Source organism: Tinamus guttatus, unplaced genomic scaffold, assembly GCF_059628265.1.
Source record: "Tinamus guttatus ecotype Peru unplaced genomic scaffold, ASM5962826v1 Tinamus_guttatus_pri_ptg000004l, whole genome shotgun sequence".
NCBI lineage: Eukaryota > Metazoa > Chordata > Aves > Tinamiformes > Tinamidae > Tinamus > Tinamus guttatus.
Window position 1 is genome coordinate 16,179,637 of NW_028288538.1, and position 12,903 is coordinate 16,192,539.

Genomic DNA, 12,903 nt, shown 5'->3' on the forward strand with positions numbered 1-12,903 from the left:
CAGGTGAAGGGAGGACGCAGCCGCTGCCCTGCTCCGGCTGCCGCCCTGGCCAAGCACATGACTCCCTGCACCCTGAGCCTGGCAGCAGGGAGCCTGTGACTGCGGGAAGGGCCCTGGAGACCCCCCTTCCCACAGTGCCCGGGCAGGAGCAGCGCCGGCAGGAGCAGCTGCTCGAGGAGAGGGAGAACATCCCTTGCTGCAATCCAAGTGAGACCTATCCAAGCCCCTGTGCTGAGCAGACGTGGCAGAGCCCTGTGCCCGCACAGGCCACTGCACGCGGAGGGGCAAGAGGGGAACAGGCTCCTGGCTGCCTGGAGCCCTGGGCACCAGCAGCCCCGGCCTGCGGCTCGCCCAGCCTTCATCCTGGGGCAGCACAGCCCTCTGCCCTGCCACCACCCAATGCATCCAGCACCAAACCCCTTGCATGGGGAGGGCGAGGCCTTAAGGCACAACTAACAGCATGAGAGCTTTGCCAAACAAAGCAGTACTGTGAAATATTCATTAAGAAAAAAAGAAAACAATACTTTATTTAATAGAAAACTTTCCGAATACAAAAAGAGTCTGTTGGCTTGTTTGAAGCATTACATGGACAATATACTCGTTAGAGACAACTCCTGTTCCCCTAAGGTGTAATCTCTTTTCATATTGCACCCTTTATTCGTTGCCTTCATCCTCACAGAGAGGCTGCTCAGTTCTCCCTCTGCAATGCCATCAAAAAAGAAGTCCTCATTAAAGATGGGATTTCTGCTTCTCTTTATAACAGTGCTTCTCTGCTTCTGCATTTTCCCTGGCACCAGGGAGAAGGCGACACAGCAGTTGATGTTTTTGGGCTCTACAGAGTCGTCGTACAAACCCTCTGCGCTGATGAGGCGGACGCGCAGCCGCTTGTTTTCGGAGCAGTACTCGGCGGAGAGCCTGAGCCGCCCGCCCTGGCCCAGCAGCACCACGCTCTCCCCCACGAGTCTCTCTCGGCTGTGGGACAGGTCCAGGGGGAAGATGGGAGAGCAGGAGACGCTGAAGCTGCGCGCAGCCAGCAGCCCCTCCGAAGCCCGTCTGATGGCCCTGGGGCTCGTGTCCGTGGAGCTGCTCTCCTCCGTAGACAGCGAGTTGTTCCTGACCATGCTGCCCTTGTGCTTGGCTCTCAGTGCCCGGCACAGCAGTCCCTCCTGGCTCCACGTTTTCATCAGGGAGCAGCAGCGGGGAGGGGACCTATTGAGCAGCGGGGAGCTGAAAGGAGAGGAGTCGCTGGAGGAGGCGGTATCGCTGTCGCAGGGGCCTTGCCTGTGCAGAGGCAGGTGGTTGGGGGGCAGCCTCACGGAAGCGAAGCTGATGGCGATGGGTTTGGACACGCTGCCTTTGCCGCTGAACGTGTTGGCTCTGGCTCGCGGCAGCGTCAGGCCGGGCAGGGCGCCGCGCGCGTCGCCGTGGAAGATGGACTCCTTCCTGCGCGTGTGGGGGCTCTCCAGCAGCGTGCAGAAGCCGTAGGACGTGGGCGCGCGGGGAAAGTGAGGCAGCGAGAGCGCCGCTTGGGACTGCGGGTCCGAGTTGGTGCTTTCTTCCTCCAGGGCTGGGATCTCTTCAGCGCTTTCCACCTGGATAAGGTGCGGCAGAGACGGGCTGGGGCTGCAGCCGGAGGAAGCAAGATCGGCGTCCCCCACATCGCGGTCCTGGTAGGAGCCAGAGCCCTTAATAGCCACGGCACTGCTCAGCCTGGGGGGAATGCAGAACTCGGGGATCCTGTCCGGGGTGAGCACGTTGGGAAAGGCGGCAACCCCCAGCCGCGCTTTTTCCGGCAGGCTTTGGCCGGGCGGCAGTCCCAGGAAAGAGGAGCTGGGAACAGTCCCGTTTTCATGCGACGCTCTGATCTTCTCCAGGAACCACATCATGGTGGCAGCGGACGGGACCCTCCGACGGGAAGAGCCGCGAGCGCAGGCGGACGCGGGCGCAGGAGCCTGCGAACACCCCGCACGGACACGGGCGCCGCGCGGGACCCTCCGTATGCGGCGCGCGCCGCGCGCGGCCCCTTTTCTAGCGGCGCCGGCGCCGCCCCCGCGTCCCGCCCCGGTCCCGGTCCCGCCCCGCGCCGGCAGAGCCGCCGCTCGGGCGCCCGCAGCTCCCGCTCCCGGCCGGGCCGGCCCCGCGGCGCAGCCGCCGCGCGTTCCCGGGCTGCGCAACCTGCCCCGCGGGCGCCAGCCGCCCCCGGGAACGGCCCGCGCGGCCGGGAGGCTCCGCGCAGCGCTGAGCGCCCGCGGGACCCGAGACCGGGCCACGCAGCCGGTGCCCTGCCCGCCCCGGCGAGCGCCAGCCCGTGCTCGGGGAGCACCTGCAAGGGGCCGGCTGGGCTCCCGAAAACGAACCGAGAGCGGCCCAGGGGCTGCAACGTTCTGAACCTGCTCCAAGCCTGAGCACAGAACGCACGAGGCAGCGGCGAGCTTCCTCGCTCCTGCTTGTTCCACAGCCCTGCAGGCTCCCTCTGCAACCCCGCTGCGGGGGGTTATATGACAGAGAGGGTTTTTCTGCCCTTCTTGCTTTGTGAAGATGATCGGACCACCCTAAATGTCCTATAACATTTCAGTTATTAGCACTTCACACACCTCTGCTTCTAACACCAAGCAATGAGGTGACCTGAAAAATGGAGAAAAATGTATGAGGAACATTTCAGTGTGAACCTTTTTATGTCTCGTAACAGCTCTCCAGCTGCTCGGCTCTGACAATCACAGCAATTACTATTGGGCAGCAGTAAAATAAAGCAGGGCATGCACGTCACTGCCTGAGATACCGTGTTGCTGCCTAGTCTCTCTGGTCTCCTCTGTGATTGCTGGGAGGAGGCAGAGATTTCCAGCCTCGTGATGCCAGGGAGCAGGAGCCCAACACGGATAACCCCCTTCCCCTGCGCAGCAACGCCTGCTGCCTGCTTTTTACAGGCATTTAACAGATTGCTGATGCAAGCAGAGCGCAGCAGCACTTAAGTGCTCGCTCATCCCCTGTGGAAACAGGCACTCAGATGGATGATTAGCTGTTTAGCTTCCTGTGCTCAAGACAGCTTCTCTTTTCCTTGATTAGCCTCAGAGCATAATTAAAAGACGCTGCCAACAAGGCTTCCTGTTGCTATAAAAAATGTTTCTGCAATAAGGGACTTCCCAAGCGGAAGGTCCAGGCCGCCTCGCCAGGCCCGGCCCCGCTCCGCGGCCTCCTGATGCAAACGGGGCAGCCGCAGGCCGGACCCCCCCGTGCCGGGGCAGAGCAGCCACATGGGCACAAGCAGCACTGGGGAGGCCCCTCCGCTGCTTCAACAACCCTCCACTCCAGCCCATTCCTGCTCCTCCTGCCTGCCGGGGCCCCGCACAAGAGCTGCCCCTTCCTGGGCACCTCACTTACCCGAGTGCCCCACTGCACTCAGCAATCATTTCCCTCTCCTGCAAGGGGCAGCAGTGGCTGGTTCTTGGCAGAAGGCACCAGCGAGGGCAGCTCTGCCAGCTCCGGAGCAGCAACGGCCTCAGGGGTGCCCGCACCCCCACACGCTCCACCCCACCAGAGACACCCTCATCCTGCAGAACCGCAGCCCCTGCTTGTCCACGGCTGCTATTCTGATAAAAGCAGCTCTTCCTAAAATGAAGCCACATCCACGAGTGCTGTCCAGATCTTGCTCAATGGAACTGCCCAATTCGGGGGCTGTAAGTGTGAGGGCACTGGCACCCCAAGGCGCGTGGTTTGCACCGGCAGGGAAGGGGTCACCGGGCCCCGCAGGACGGGACCATGTGCGGATCAAGGAGAACTGTGGCCTGCTGTGAACCGTGGGTGTGCAAACAGGCTTGCCCAGGAGAGCACAGCAGCTTGCTATTCTTAAAGCAATATAAATATTATAGCACTATAAATATTTAAATATACAAATGATTTGTGCATTTCTATAGAGCAATACACAAAGTTTCCATAGACTGTTATGAGAATCAATAACCCCGCTAGATTTTAATTTCCAAAAGATGACACTGGCAATTCAAGCTGTGGATCCTTGAAAAAGCCTTCAATGGACTGAGGCACTTGCACATTTTACCTTAAAGAGACTGATGTTGCCAGCAAATATTTAGCACATGGATTTACTCCTGTCATTTTGACCTAGTCCTAAGATACTTATTAACTTTCTGCTCGCTGTTTCCTATCTAAATCAAGACAATTTGCATGGCTTGTACAGTAATATCAAATCACAAACGTTCAGGACATTTGATCTGAAAACATCATCCTGCTGTTATTTCACATAATAGCTCGTATTTTACCTCAACAACGGGAAGTTTCCTTGCAACTTTAGCAGAAGTTCTCATGCTCTCCTGAGCACATGGGCAGAAGGGCAGCACGGGCCTCTCCTGCCAAGTACCCCAAGTGCCCTGGATCTCAGCAGCATGAACTATAAAAACCTAGATCTCTGCAAAGACGCAGAATTCTTTCTTTGCAGCATATTATAAGGTCCCGTGTCGAAAAGCTGACATGTGCCTTGCCAAATCCAAGAAGGTTGTGCCACAGTTCCACTACTGAAACGAGCCCAGGAACCTGCTCCGACTGAAGCACAGGACCGCGCAGGTATCTAGGCACAGGCAACCCTCAACGACTGTCCATGTCCACGATGGTCCCCCACATACACCCACTTCAGGCAGTATCCACGTCACATGCATGGCCAACCTGAAAATGTATCTTCAGCATCTTTTACATCTGATGTTAAATTTCCTCTCCCTCCCTTAAAACTTTGCCAGGTTTTAGGATTTCACAACATTAAAACCAACTTCTAGCATGAACAGACTTCAGATGGGGCACTGTGTCCAAGAACAAGATTTGGATGCTATTTATGGAAAATCCAATATGGCATTTAAATGAGTTAATAAAAGTATTTTCCTCTGCAAAAACTGTGCAACAAGTGACACATCTTTACATGGACAGTCACTCAGTAACAGCAATTCCCATGCTCAGCTTGGTAAAGGAATCCTCAAAGCAGCCAGGAATATGTATAAAGCTGGGAGGAGACAAAAAAAAAAAAAAAAAAAAAAAAGAGATCAAGTTAAAAGTGGAATTAAGTCCATTTTGCATTTTCCATGTTCTAGCAACCTACTAGACATGACTAATATATTTTCTAAAGTTGCTTTTTTCCTTTAAAACTTAAACAGCAACACATGGGAAACATTTCATTCTCTTCTCCCAAGCACAAGGTGAGAGTATGAAATGTTTGCCAGCAAAAGAGATTTCCGATTAGCTCAGTTCCTGCTTTCCTACCCATTCAAATGCTTTGATTATATCATTGCTAGTGTAGGAGAGCGTACTTAGTACTGATTTTGCATTAAATGATAAAATAGAAATAACTAACACACATCTACTGAAATTAAGTTCCGATTCTAAAAATCCATTTGGCCTACATTTTATTCTACTTGTGAAGCACAGAAAACAATACAGCATTTTATTGTGGAAAATTACTTTCCTTAACCATTACTAACATCATAAAGCAAGCTGGATTGTAAAAGAGCTGGCGAAAAGAAAGGCAAATCACTAGCTTTGAATGCACTCACCAAATACCTGAAAGAAACTCAGCCAGATGAGAAAATTGCTCCTGCTTACCATCACTCTTTCCCTTGGAAAAGATTTGGAAGTTTTGGTTTAAAGGATGTATCACCAATTAAAGTATCTACAGGCAACAAAGCCTGGGAGGCACATCAAATTGAGGGTAAATAGGCTTTCCAGTATTCCCAGTACATCCTGAGATATCATGTGATAGGCTAAAAGGATAAGCAAATTCTGATTGCACATATTCTCTTCTAGGAGACAGCTGGGTACCTTGGTGTACCTGTTACAATGAAGTGAGTTATGTGAGTTGAATCCAGATAAAGCACATAAAGATGCTTTTTGATTACAGAGAGCAAGCACATAGTAGAAAGCCTTACAAATACAGAGCAGCTTTATGGATTTTTGGGAACTGCAGAACTACCTTGCATCAAATGAATGCGTGTGTTTCAGGTCGCTAATAGTAACATCAGTTATCATTTCTTGTTTTAATTATGACATTTAAATTTGAATTGGACGTTAATAGGATTTTTGTCTGCTTGGCTGTAGTTCTGGTGCTGCAGCTGAGTGATAAGCAGCAACACTTATCAGGACGGAAGTCTAAAGGACAGAGAACTCATGTTTCACACAGGTCACCTAGGACATTAAGGGGAAAACAGAAGCATCTTTCCCAACGGTGCCGTATAAAGCATCCAAGATTGCCAATAACTTGGTCAGGTAGCCTGATAATGCAGAAGAAAAGAGGAGAGCTGAAAAAATATTTTAAAGACTACCAAGAAAATGAAAATATCCCACACAACAGGGATTTCATTACCCTCCCTTCTCACAGGTGTAGTGAAACAGAATCCCCTGCCTATTTCAGCTGATTACCAGGAAAAGCAAGTGTCTGTACACAGGTGAGCAGGAAACAGTTCAACAGCAGAGCAGAGTTCCCAGCACCATCAAAGGGCTTAACAGGCACCCCGTCTGCCGAGAAGCTTAGGGAATTTCATGAAAGGGTCCTAAAAATGCTGCAGCTGGCTTAAGGACAGAAATAAAAGACAGGAAATATTTGATTGGAAATAGTATGATGGGCAGAATGACTCTACTGTTCTGCTTGCTTTTAGGAAAAAAAAAAAAAAAAACAATAAAAAATGAGTTTTTGATACGTCTTCCCCTGCTTGGCCTTGGGAGCAAGGGCTCGTGCCTGGCCAACGGCTGCCCCAGCAGAGACACACGGCGACAAACCCTGAACCCCCAAAGGGGACAGGCCCCTCAGGGTTAGTGCCCCGTGTCCGTGAGGGGAGTCCCCTGAGCAGGGGCAGGACAGGCTGACGTTTCCCACAGGGAATTATTGCCAGCAGTATGCTTAGGGCACAGCTCACTGGAAAGAGATCTTCACATTTTTCCCTGCTATGGACAAACAGACTCACTCCAACAGCCCAGCCCTAAGATCACCAAAGGGTCATCCAGGCTCAACCAAGGGCCAGAAACAAAATTTGCTCTAAACAAGAGATTTACATTCCGTAGATGCCTTTGTAAGTGCCTGTAATCTACACCTCGGAGCCACGATCACCGTGGGAGAGCTGCGTGTTCAGCCTGCCAGACCCCCAAATGCCAAAGCTCCCGGGAGCAATGTGCTGTCAGGAGACAGGGGACATCCTGGGATACACGAACGCCGTTTCCTACGGTACGTAAACACCAGGAGCTGGAATGACCCAGCCTGGATAAGTCACACTGAGTTGCAGGGGGTTAGGATGGAGTGGTTCGCCTTAGGAAGCTGCGTTGAGGCAACACTGGGATTAAGAGGCAACCCTGAAAGCAACACTCAATTCAATAGGCAGAGGCTTACATGTCTTGTGTCTGATCCGGGCTGACACAGCAGCCATTCACCACTGAGCTTTTCAGCCGTCTCACACACAGTGTTTCTCATTTCTGAAAAACAACAACAAAATCTATGCTTTGACACTCGTTTCATATGACAAAAGCCTTCCTGTTATATTTCCAGAATCAAATAAGGTAAATGACATGCCTCAAGTTGCGCAGTTTCTCAAGAATTTACAAGTAGCCTTAGAAAATATCGACTAAGGTGTTTTCCTTCCTCAATTCCAGCCTTACTATGTGCTATATGTTTCATGTCACCTAATGAATCAGCCTAAGAATTATTGCTGCTACTATCTACATGAAATACTTTGGTATCTTGCCCTGCTGATTTTATCAAGAACCTTCACAGCTCCTGCAACCTCTGCTTGTTCTCTCAATACCTCTTTCTAGCCTGGTTTCAGAGAAGGCTTCTCTCCCCTAGGCCAGGAAAATGCCCGACTGAAATGATCATTTCCTGCCCAAAAGTCCATGCAGTTGATCAGCTCAGCTCTCTTCAGAGAGATGTGCTGTGCGTAACAGTGATGACCACCATCCATCTCATGGCTTTGTAACATCACCATGCTTAGGCTGGGAGCAGGACCTACCACAGTTAATGGGATTTAAGATTTATAGCTGATATTTTCCTCACGGTAAACCAAATCAAATCAGACAGTGCAACTTTATCTGCAAAGATTTGTTTATTTCAGACCCTGTGCTTAGGAACAGAAGCTTGCAATACCCAAGCACACTAGGCAGGTCTCTCTGTTCTGGTAGCCTTGATCAAAGAACATTTTCTGCACTTTGCAGCCAAGCTTTATTTAGTCTCATTTCATAGCAATTCTCATGTTCTCTAAATAAAGAATTTCTTGCATGTAGAGAGTATATTGACACCTGCAAGGGCAATAACACTTATATGCACTCATAAAAGCTCTCTTCCATGCTCTCGAAGTCAATTTAAACATGAAATATGAAAAATTGAAGTAGGGTTAATATTCAAATTAAAATGAGGCTTTGCAAAGAAAACAAACTTCCATAAAATTTAAATTTGTAAGGGTCACTCCTCCCCAGAGAGCTGCAGGTGAGAGTGTGCAGGAGCATGCACACGGGGAGCTGGTTCCCTCCTGCACGGCCCTGGCACTGTGCTTGTCCCCGGATGATGGATTTATGACATTGAAAAAAGGTCGACATCCATAAGAGAAAAATATCTACCTAAAATGCCAAATTTCAGAAAAGCTGTGAAGTATGTACTGATTTAGTGTAATTGTATATAGGGTTTTATTCTAAAAACAAAAAACAAACAAAAAAAAACACAGAGAGAGACTGTAAGACTATAACCAATAAATTAACTTCTGCCACTATCTAAACCGGGCATTAAAATGTCACTAGCCCTTCTTCAGGAGATAAAGTGTTAGGATTTGTCTCCTACTGAGACAAACTAATGAGAGTTTCCTCTATGACTGTATTATACCACACTGATAGTCATGTTGAAACCCTTAAGATAGTGATTCTGAGTCCCAGAATATGGGGAGGTTAAAATATGCACGGTCAAACACCTATCTGGCAGGTTTCATTAAACAAGTAGCCTCTGAATAACCCTTATTTCCCTGTAATCCTCCCTCAAATAGCACAGAAACAACCTTACACCGGAAAGACAGGAAAGATTAGTTCTCTAATGCACCTGAAACACATGTTCTTGGGGCTTCCTGGCTGGCTGCGGCGTGTCCCGGAGGTACAGTACGTATGAAGCCTAAACGCACAAAATGACATTGCTGCGTGGAAGTAGTAACCCACTAGCACAAACAAAAAGGCTCATGAGAAGGAATGAGGCAGCAAGCCAAGGACATTTGGAAAAGGATAATTTACCCCGTCAGAACATTCTAGGTCTTGATTCAGTGTTTAGCACTAAAAGCAGATGAGCTGGCAGACTCCTCTCTCCTACATTGGCCATGAGCTATAAAAACTGCTCGTGTCACCAAATGGGGAGATGTTCTAGGTTCAGACATGGAAGCATCAAATGCAGCTGCCTGCAGGGCTCTTCTGCCTGAGCTGTGCTGAGCTGCGAGGCAGGATGGGGCCATCCTGCACGGCTTCCTCACCCCACTCCAGGCAGCTCATAGCCCGTGGCCAGACCTTGCAACGGGAAGCATCCAAGAGCCCCTGCTCCAGCTGCCCACGAGGAATCCTGCTGGGGACTTGCCAGGCAGAGGGCTCCTGTGGTGCATGTATAGGGGATGCCTGGATCATGTAACTGCAGGAAGCTCCAGGGATACCCAAAAACACTTTGGAGTCTGGTAGTCCAAACACCATTTTTTGCTGACAATACTGGTAGCATCTATATTGTGCACATTTGGACATGCTGCATCAAAGGTATTTCTCCGAGACAAGGAATGAGCTAAAGATCTGCTGTTTGAGACCTGGGAAGAATGTCTCCGAAGGAAGAGGAGATGGTACAAGGCAGAGCTGACTCCCTCCAGATTGCGTGGTCAATCTCCGGTTGTTTACATCCAGCTTTAACCTAAACATACGTGACTTAAGATTGGACTTGGAGATACATCTGTTTTGCGGGAAGATAAACAGACAGCCAGTTCAAACCTTGCAGATTAAATGTTTAAAAATTCATTAATCTCAAAAGAAAACTCTGGGCAGCAAAACTCAGCTGAGCATTTCTTCTACATAAAGAAGGTGGCACATTAATGAGATTAGGCTCAATATCTCTATGGGTAGGAAATGTAATCAGCCAAGTTACATCTTTAAGTGGAATGCATTTCAGAGTAGCATTGCTAATCAGCAGCATCTAATTAAAAAACAGATGTTGGCTTTGGCGCATTGCGAAGCTTCTCTTCCAAAAACACTTCAAGAGCACCAACTACTCCCAGCTCTTGCGTTTGGTGCTAGCAATAGTTTTTTGTTGTTGCTGTTTTTAAACAAACTTCCCACACCCAGACCTGACTGGCCTCTCCCAGGGGTAGAAATCCCTGTAGGAGATGCTGACGGGGGGCGGGGGGGAGTTAGTTCTGCAATTTCTTCCCAAACTGATGGGCACCCAATGCATCAAGGACTGTAAGCATTCCACCACACCAGTGGCATTAGACCCTTCAAATCTATACTACCTTCTTTGCTAACTCTGTGCTTCTTGCAACAACCTATTTGGCTTCAGAATAACCTTGGTTCTAGTGGAGAAAGAGCAACAAGGTAACTTCCTTGTCAGAGTGCCTGACAAAGAAGCCTTTCTGCTTCATGATCTGTGTTACTGAAAACCATTTGTTTTTTCTTTCACACTAGGGCTACAGAATAAACACCTTCCCTTGGCAAGACTACAAAAAAAGAGTAAGCAAATATACATTTTCATATCTGTCAGGAGATGAGAAATTGGCCCATGAAATAGTCCTTCAAAATGGGCATAATGAGTAAATACATTGTGAGCTTCTAAAGTGCATTTTACTCTCCAATAGACCCATGTGACTCCATAGACTTCAACTCAAATGTAGAAAAACAGATGAGTGTAGGACTGTAGCACTGACCCAGTAAAGCTTCCTGCAGGCCTATGATCATCTCTATCTCTGAGTTCCTTATGTCCACGGAATACCTGGAGAACAAAAGCCATTTTGAGCATAAGTGGAAAAGAAAATTAATTACTGAAACAAGCAAGAAAAATACCTGACTCCAAGTGCCTGTGAAACCTGTGCAAGATAGAGATCTACAGACTTCAAAAGACTTTGGTAGAGGGCCCAAGACCTCACAGAGGTGCTGCTGTCAGCCTTGGGAGCAAAGAAGGCAGAAGGATGAAAAACAGACAAAACCTATGATGGTTTGGTTATCAGGAGCAAACCGAATGCCAGAAACTTCATTTAAAAGAACATTAGATGTCACAGGACATACCCACCAAGGATCAAGAAGCAGTTTTGGAGAATTTGAGGGGGGAAAAGGGTTCCCCCACAGTTAAATACCTGCCATTTATGGTTTACAAGCACCCAAATGCAGCAAACTCAGTTAAAAGTGCCCGGAAAACATCCCTGGCACAACAGTGAGCAGGAAGAGCTTCAGAAAGGCAAAGATTTTCTTAAAAAAGTCAGGGAATCCATAGGCATGAGAAAACAAATAGCTTAAATACTGCTCCCAAAGTTTAAACATATGGCCAGATATTACTATATAAAGAAAAACGATTTGCAGTTTATATTCTTATTGCTGTCACACACGTCCCTACTGGGAAAACCAGAAATAAGCTCATGTGAGCACAGCAGATTCCCTGGAACTTTGTAGGAATTGTTTTTTGGTGAGGAGCCTCCCTTCAGCAGCAAGGAGACCTTCAACCCAGTAGTGTTTAGCTCTCGTATCTCTTTTCCCTCGCGGAGCTTTCGGTGCGAGGGTGGAAAGGGGCAGCCGGCTGCTCGCCACGCGGGCCGCGCCGAGCCAAACACCTCGCTGCCGGGACGTGTTTCGTGCTCTGCTGGCGTGTGAAGGACAACACAGTTTCCTCTGGTTTCTAGAGCTTACAAATATCTTTCCTCACCTTTATGTCTCCATTAAAAAAATCAGTGCAATAAAAGCTCTGAAAAATGTTTCTCCCAGCACAAGTTTGCAAGGAGCTGCATGGAGAGGGGCAGTAACCAGAAGCAAGCCATGCAGCAAGCACCTTCTGCAGGCCTTAGCCACAGCAGTCACAGCTTTTCTTTTCTGATCAGCAGCACCTTTCTCAGAGCCACACGTGAAACCAGCCAGGTGACCCAGCAGGTTTCATATCCTCTCATGTGATGCAGTGATACAAGCAGCATCCTCAGCTGCAGTTTTGCTGTCCCTCACCTGCCTGCATGCAGATTGCCACTACCGGCTCCGTGTACAAGCACGAGAGAGCAGGGACCAGCCCCTCTGAGGGTCCCTGGGCCAAGAGCACCTGGAAGCTGCTGCTTCCCTTCCAGACAGGGGATCCCACCCATGGCCTCCAGGCCAGCAGCTGCTCCTCACTCCTGTCCCAGCGCTCCTCAGACAGCACAGCCAGCAGCAGAGCCACCAGCCGCTCTGCTGCTTCTAATTAAACAGAACTCACCAACACAAATGGCTCAGGCACTAAGCAGTGCAGCACTGATACTTCTAATATCATATTTCATAGCAGCATCCCCTCTCTATAAACTATTTGCCCTTCTTAAGTACATTCAGGCAAAGCTGGGATTTAATTACTTAAATTAGCAACTCACTGATTTCTTGTTCAGCATTGGTTTGTTTTCCTAAAGCAATACAGTAACGGTCCTTCCATGGCAAATGAAGTGGCAGTGACACCAGGGGGCTCAGCCCCCAGATATGTAACCCACATTGATCAGCCACACCAGCTGTTTCAGTTCATTAACAGTCACCCCAATTCACTACATTTGCCAAATCCTCTTTAAAACAACCCATGTAGGCTCTAAAAATAATGCACATCTCTGCTTTCTGAGCTAGATCTGAGTCAAAGCTAGTTGGAAATCAGAGACCTGCACTGACTCAGAGGCTTGGATGAATTTCCTGAAGGAAACGTGCAGAATGAAATGC

General features: G+C 49.1%; 1 protein-coding gene across 1 annotated transcript; it reads right to left on the reverse strand.

The window, feature by feature from the left end:
* Nucleotides 1–501: 501 nt before the first annotated feature.
* On the reverse strand, nucleotides 502–1,914 carry LOC104573332 (C2 calcium-dependent domain-containing protein 4C). The gene has a single exon (XM_010220518.2). It carries the CDS (start codon nucleotides 1,884–1,886, stop codon nucleotides 582–584), a length of 1,305 nt encoding a protein of 434 aa, XP_010218820.2. The 5' UTR covers nucleotides 1,887–1,914; the 3' UTR covers nucleotides 502–581.
* Nucleotides 1,915–12,903: the final 10,989 nt, after the last annotated feature.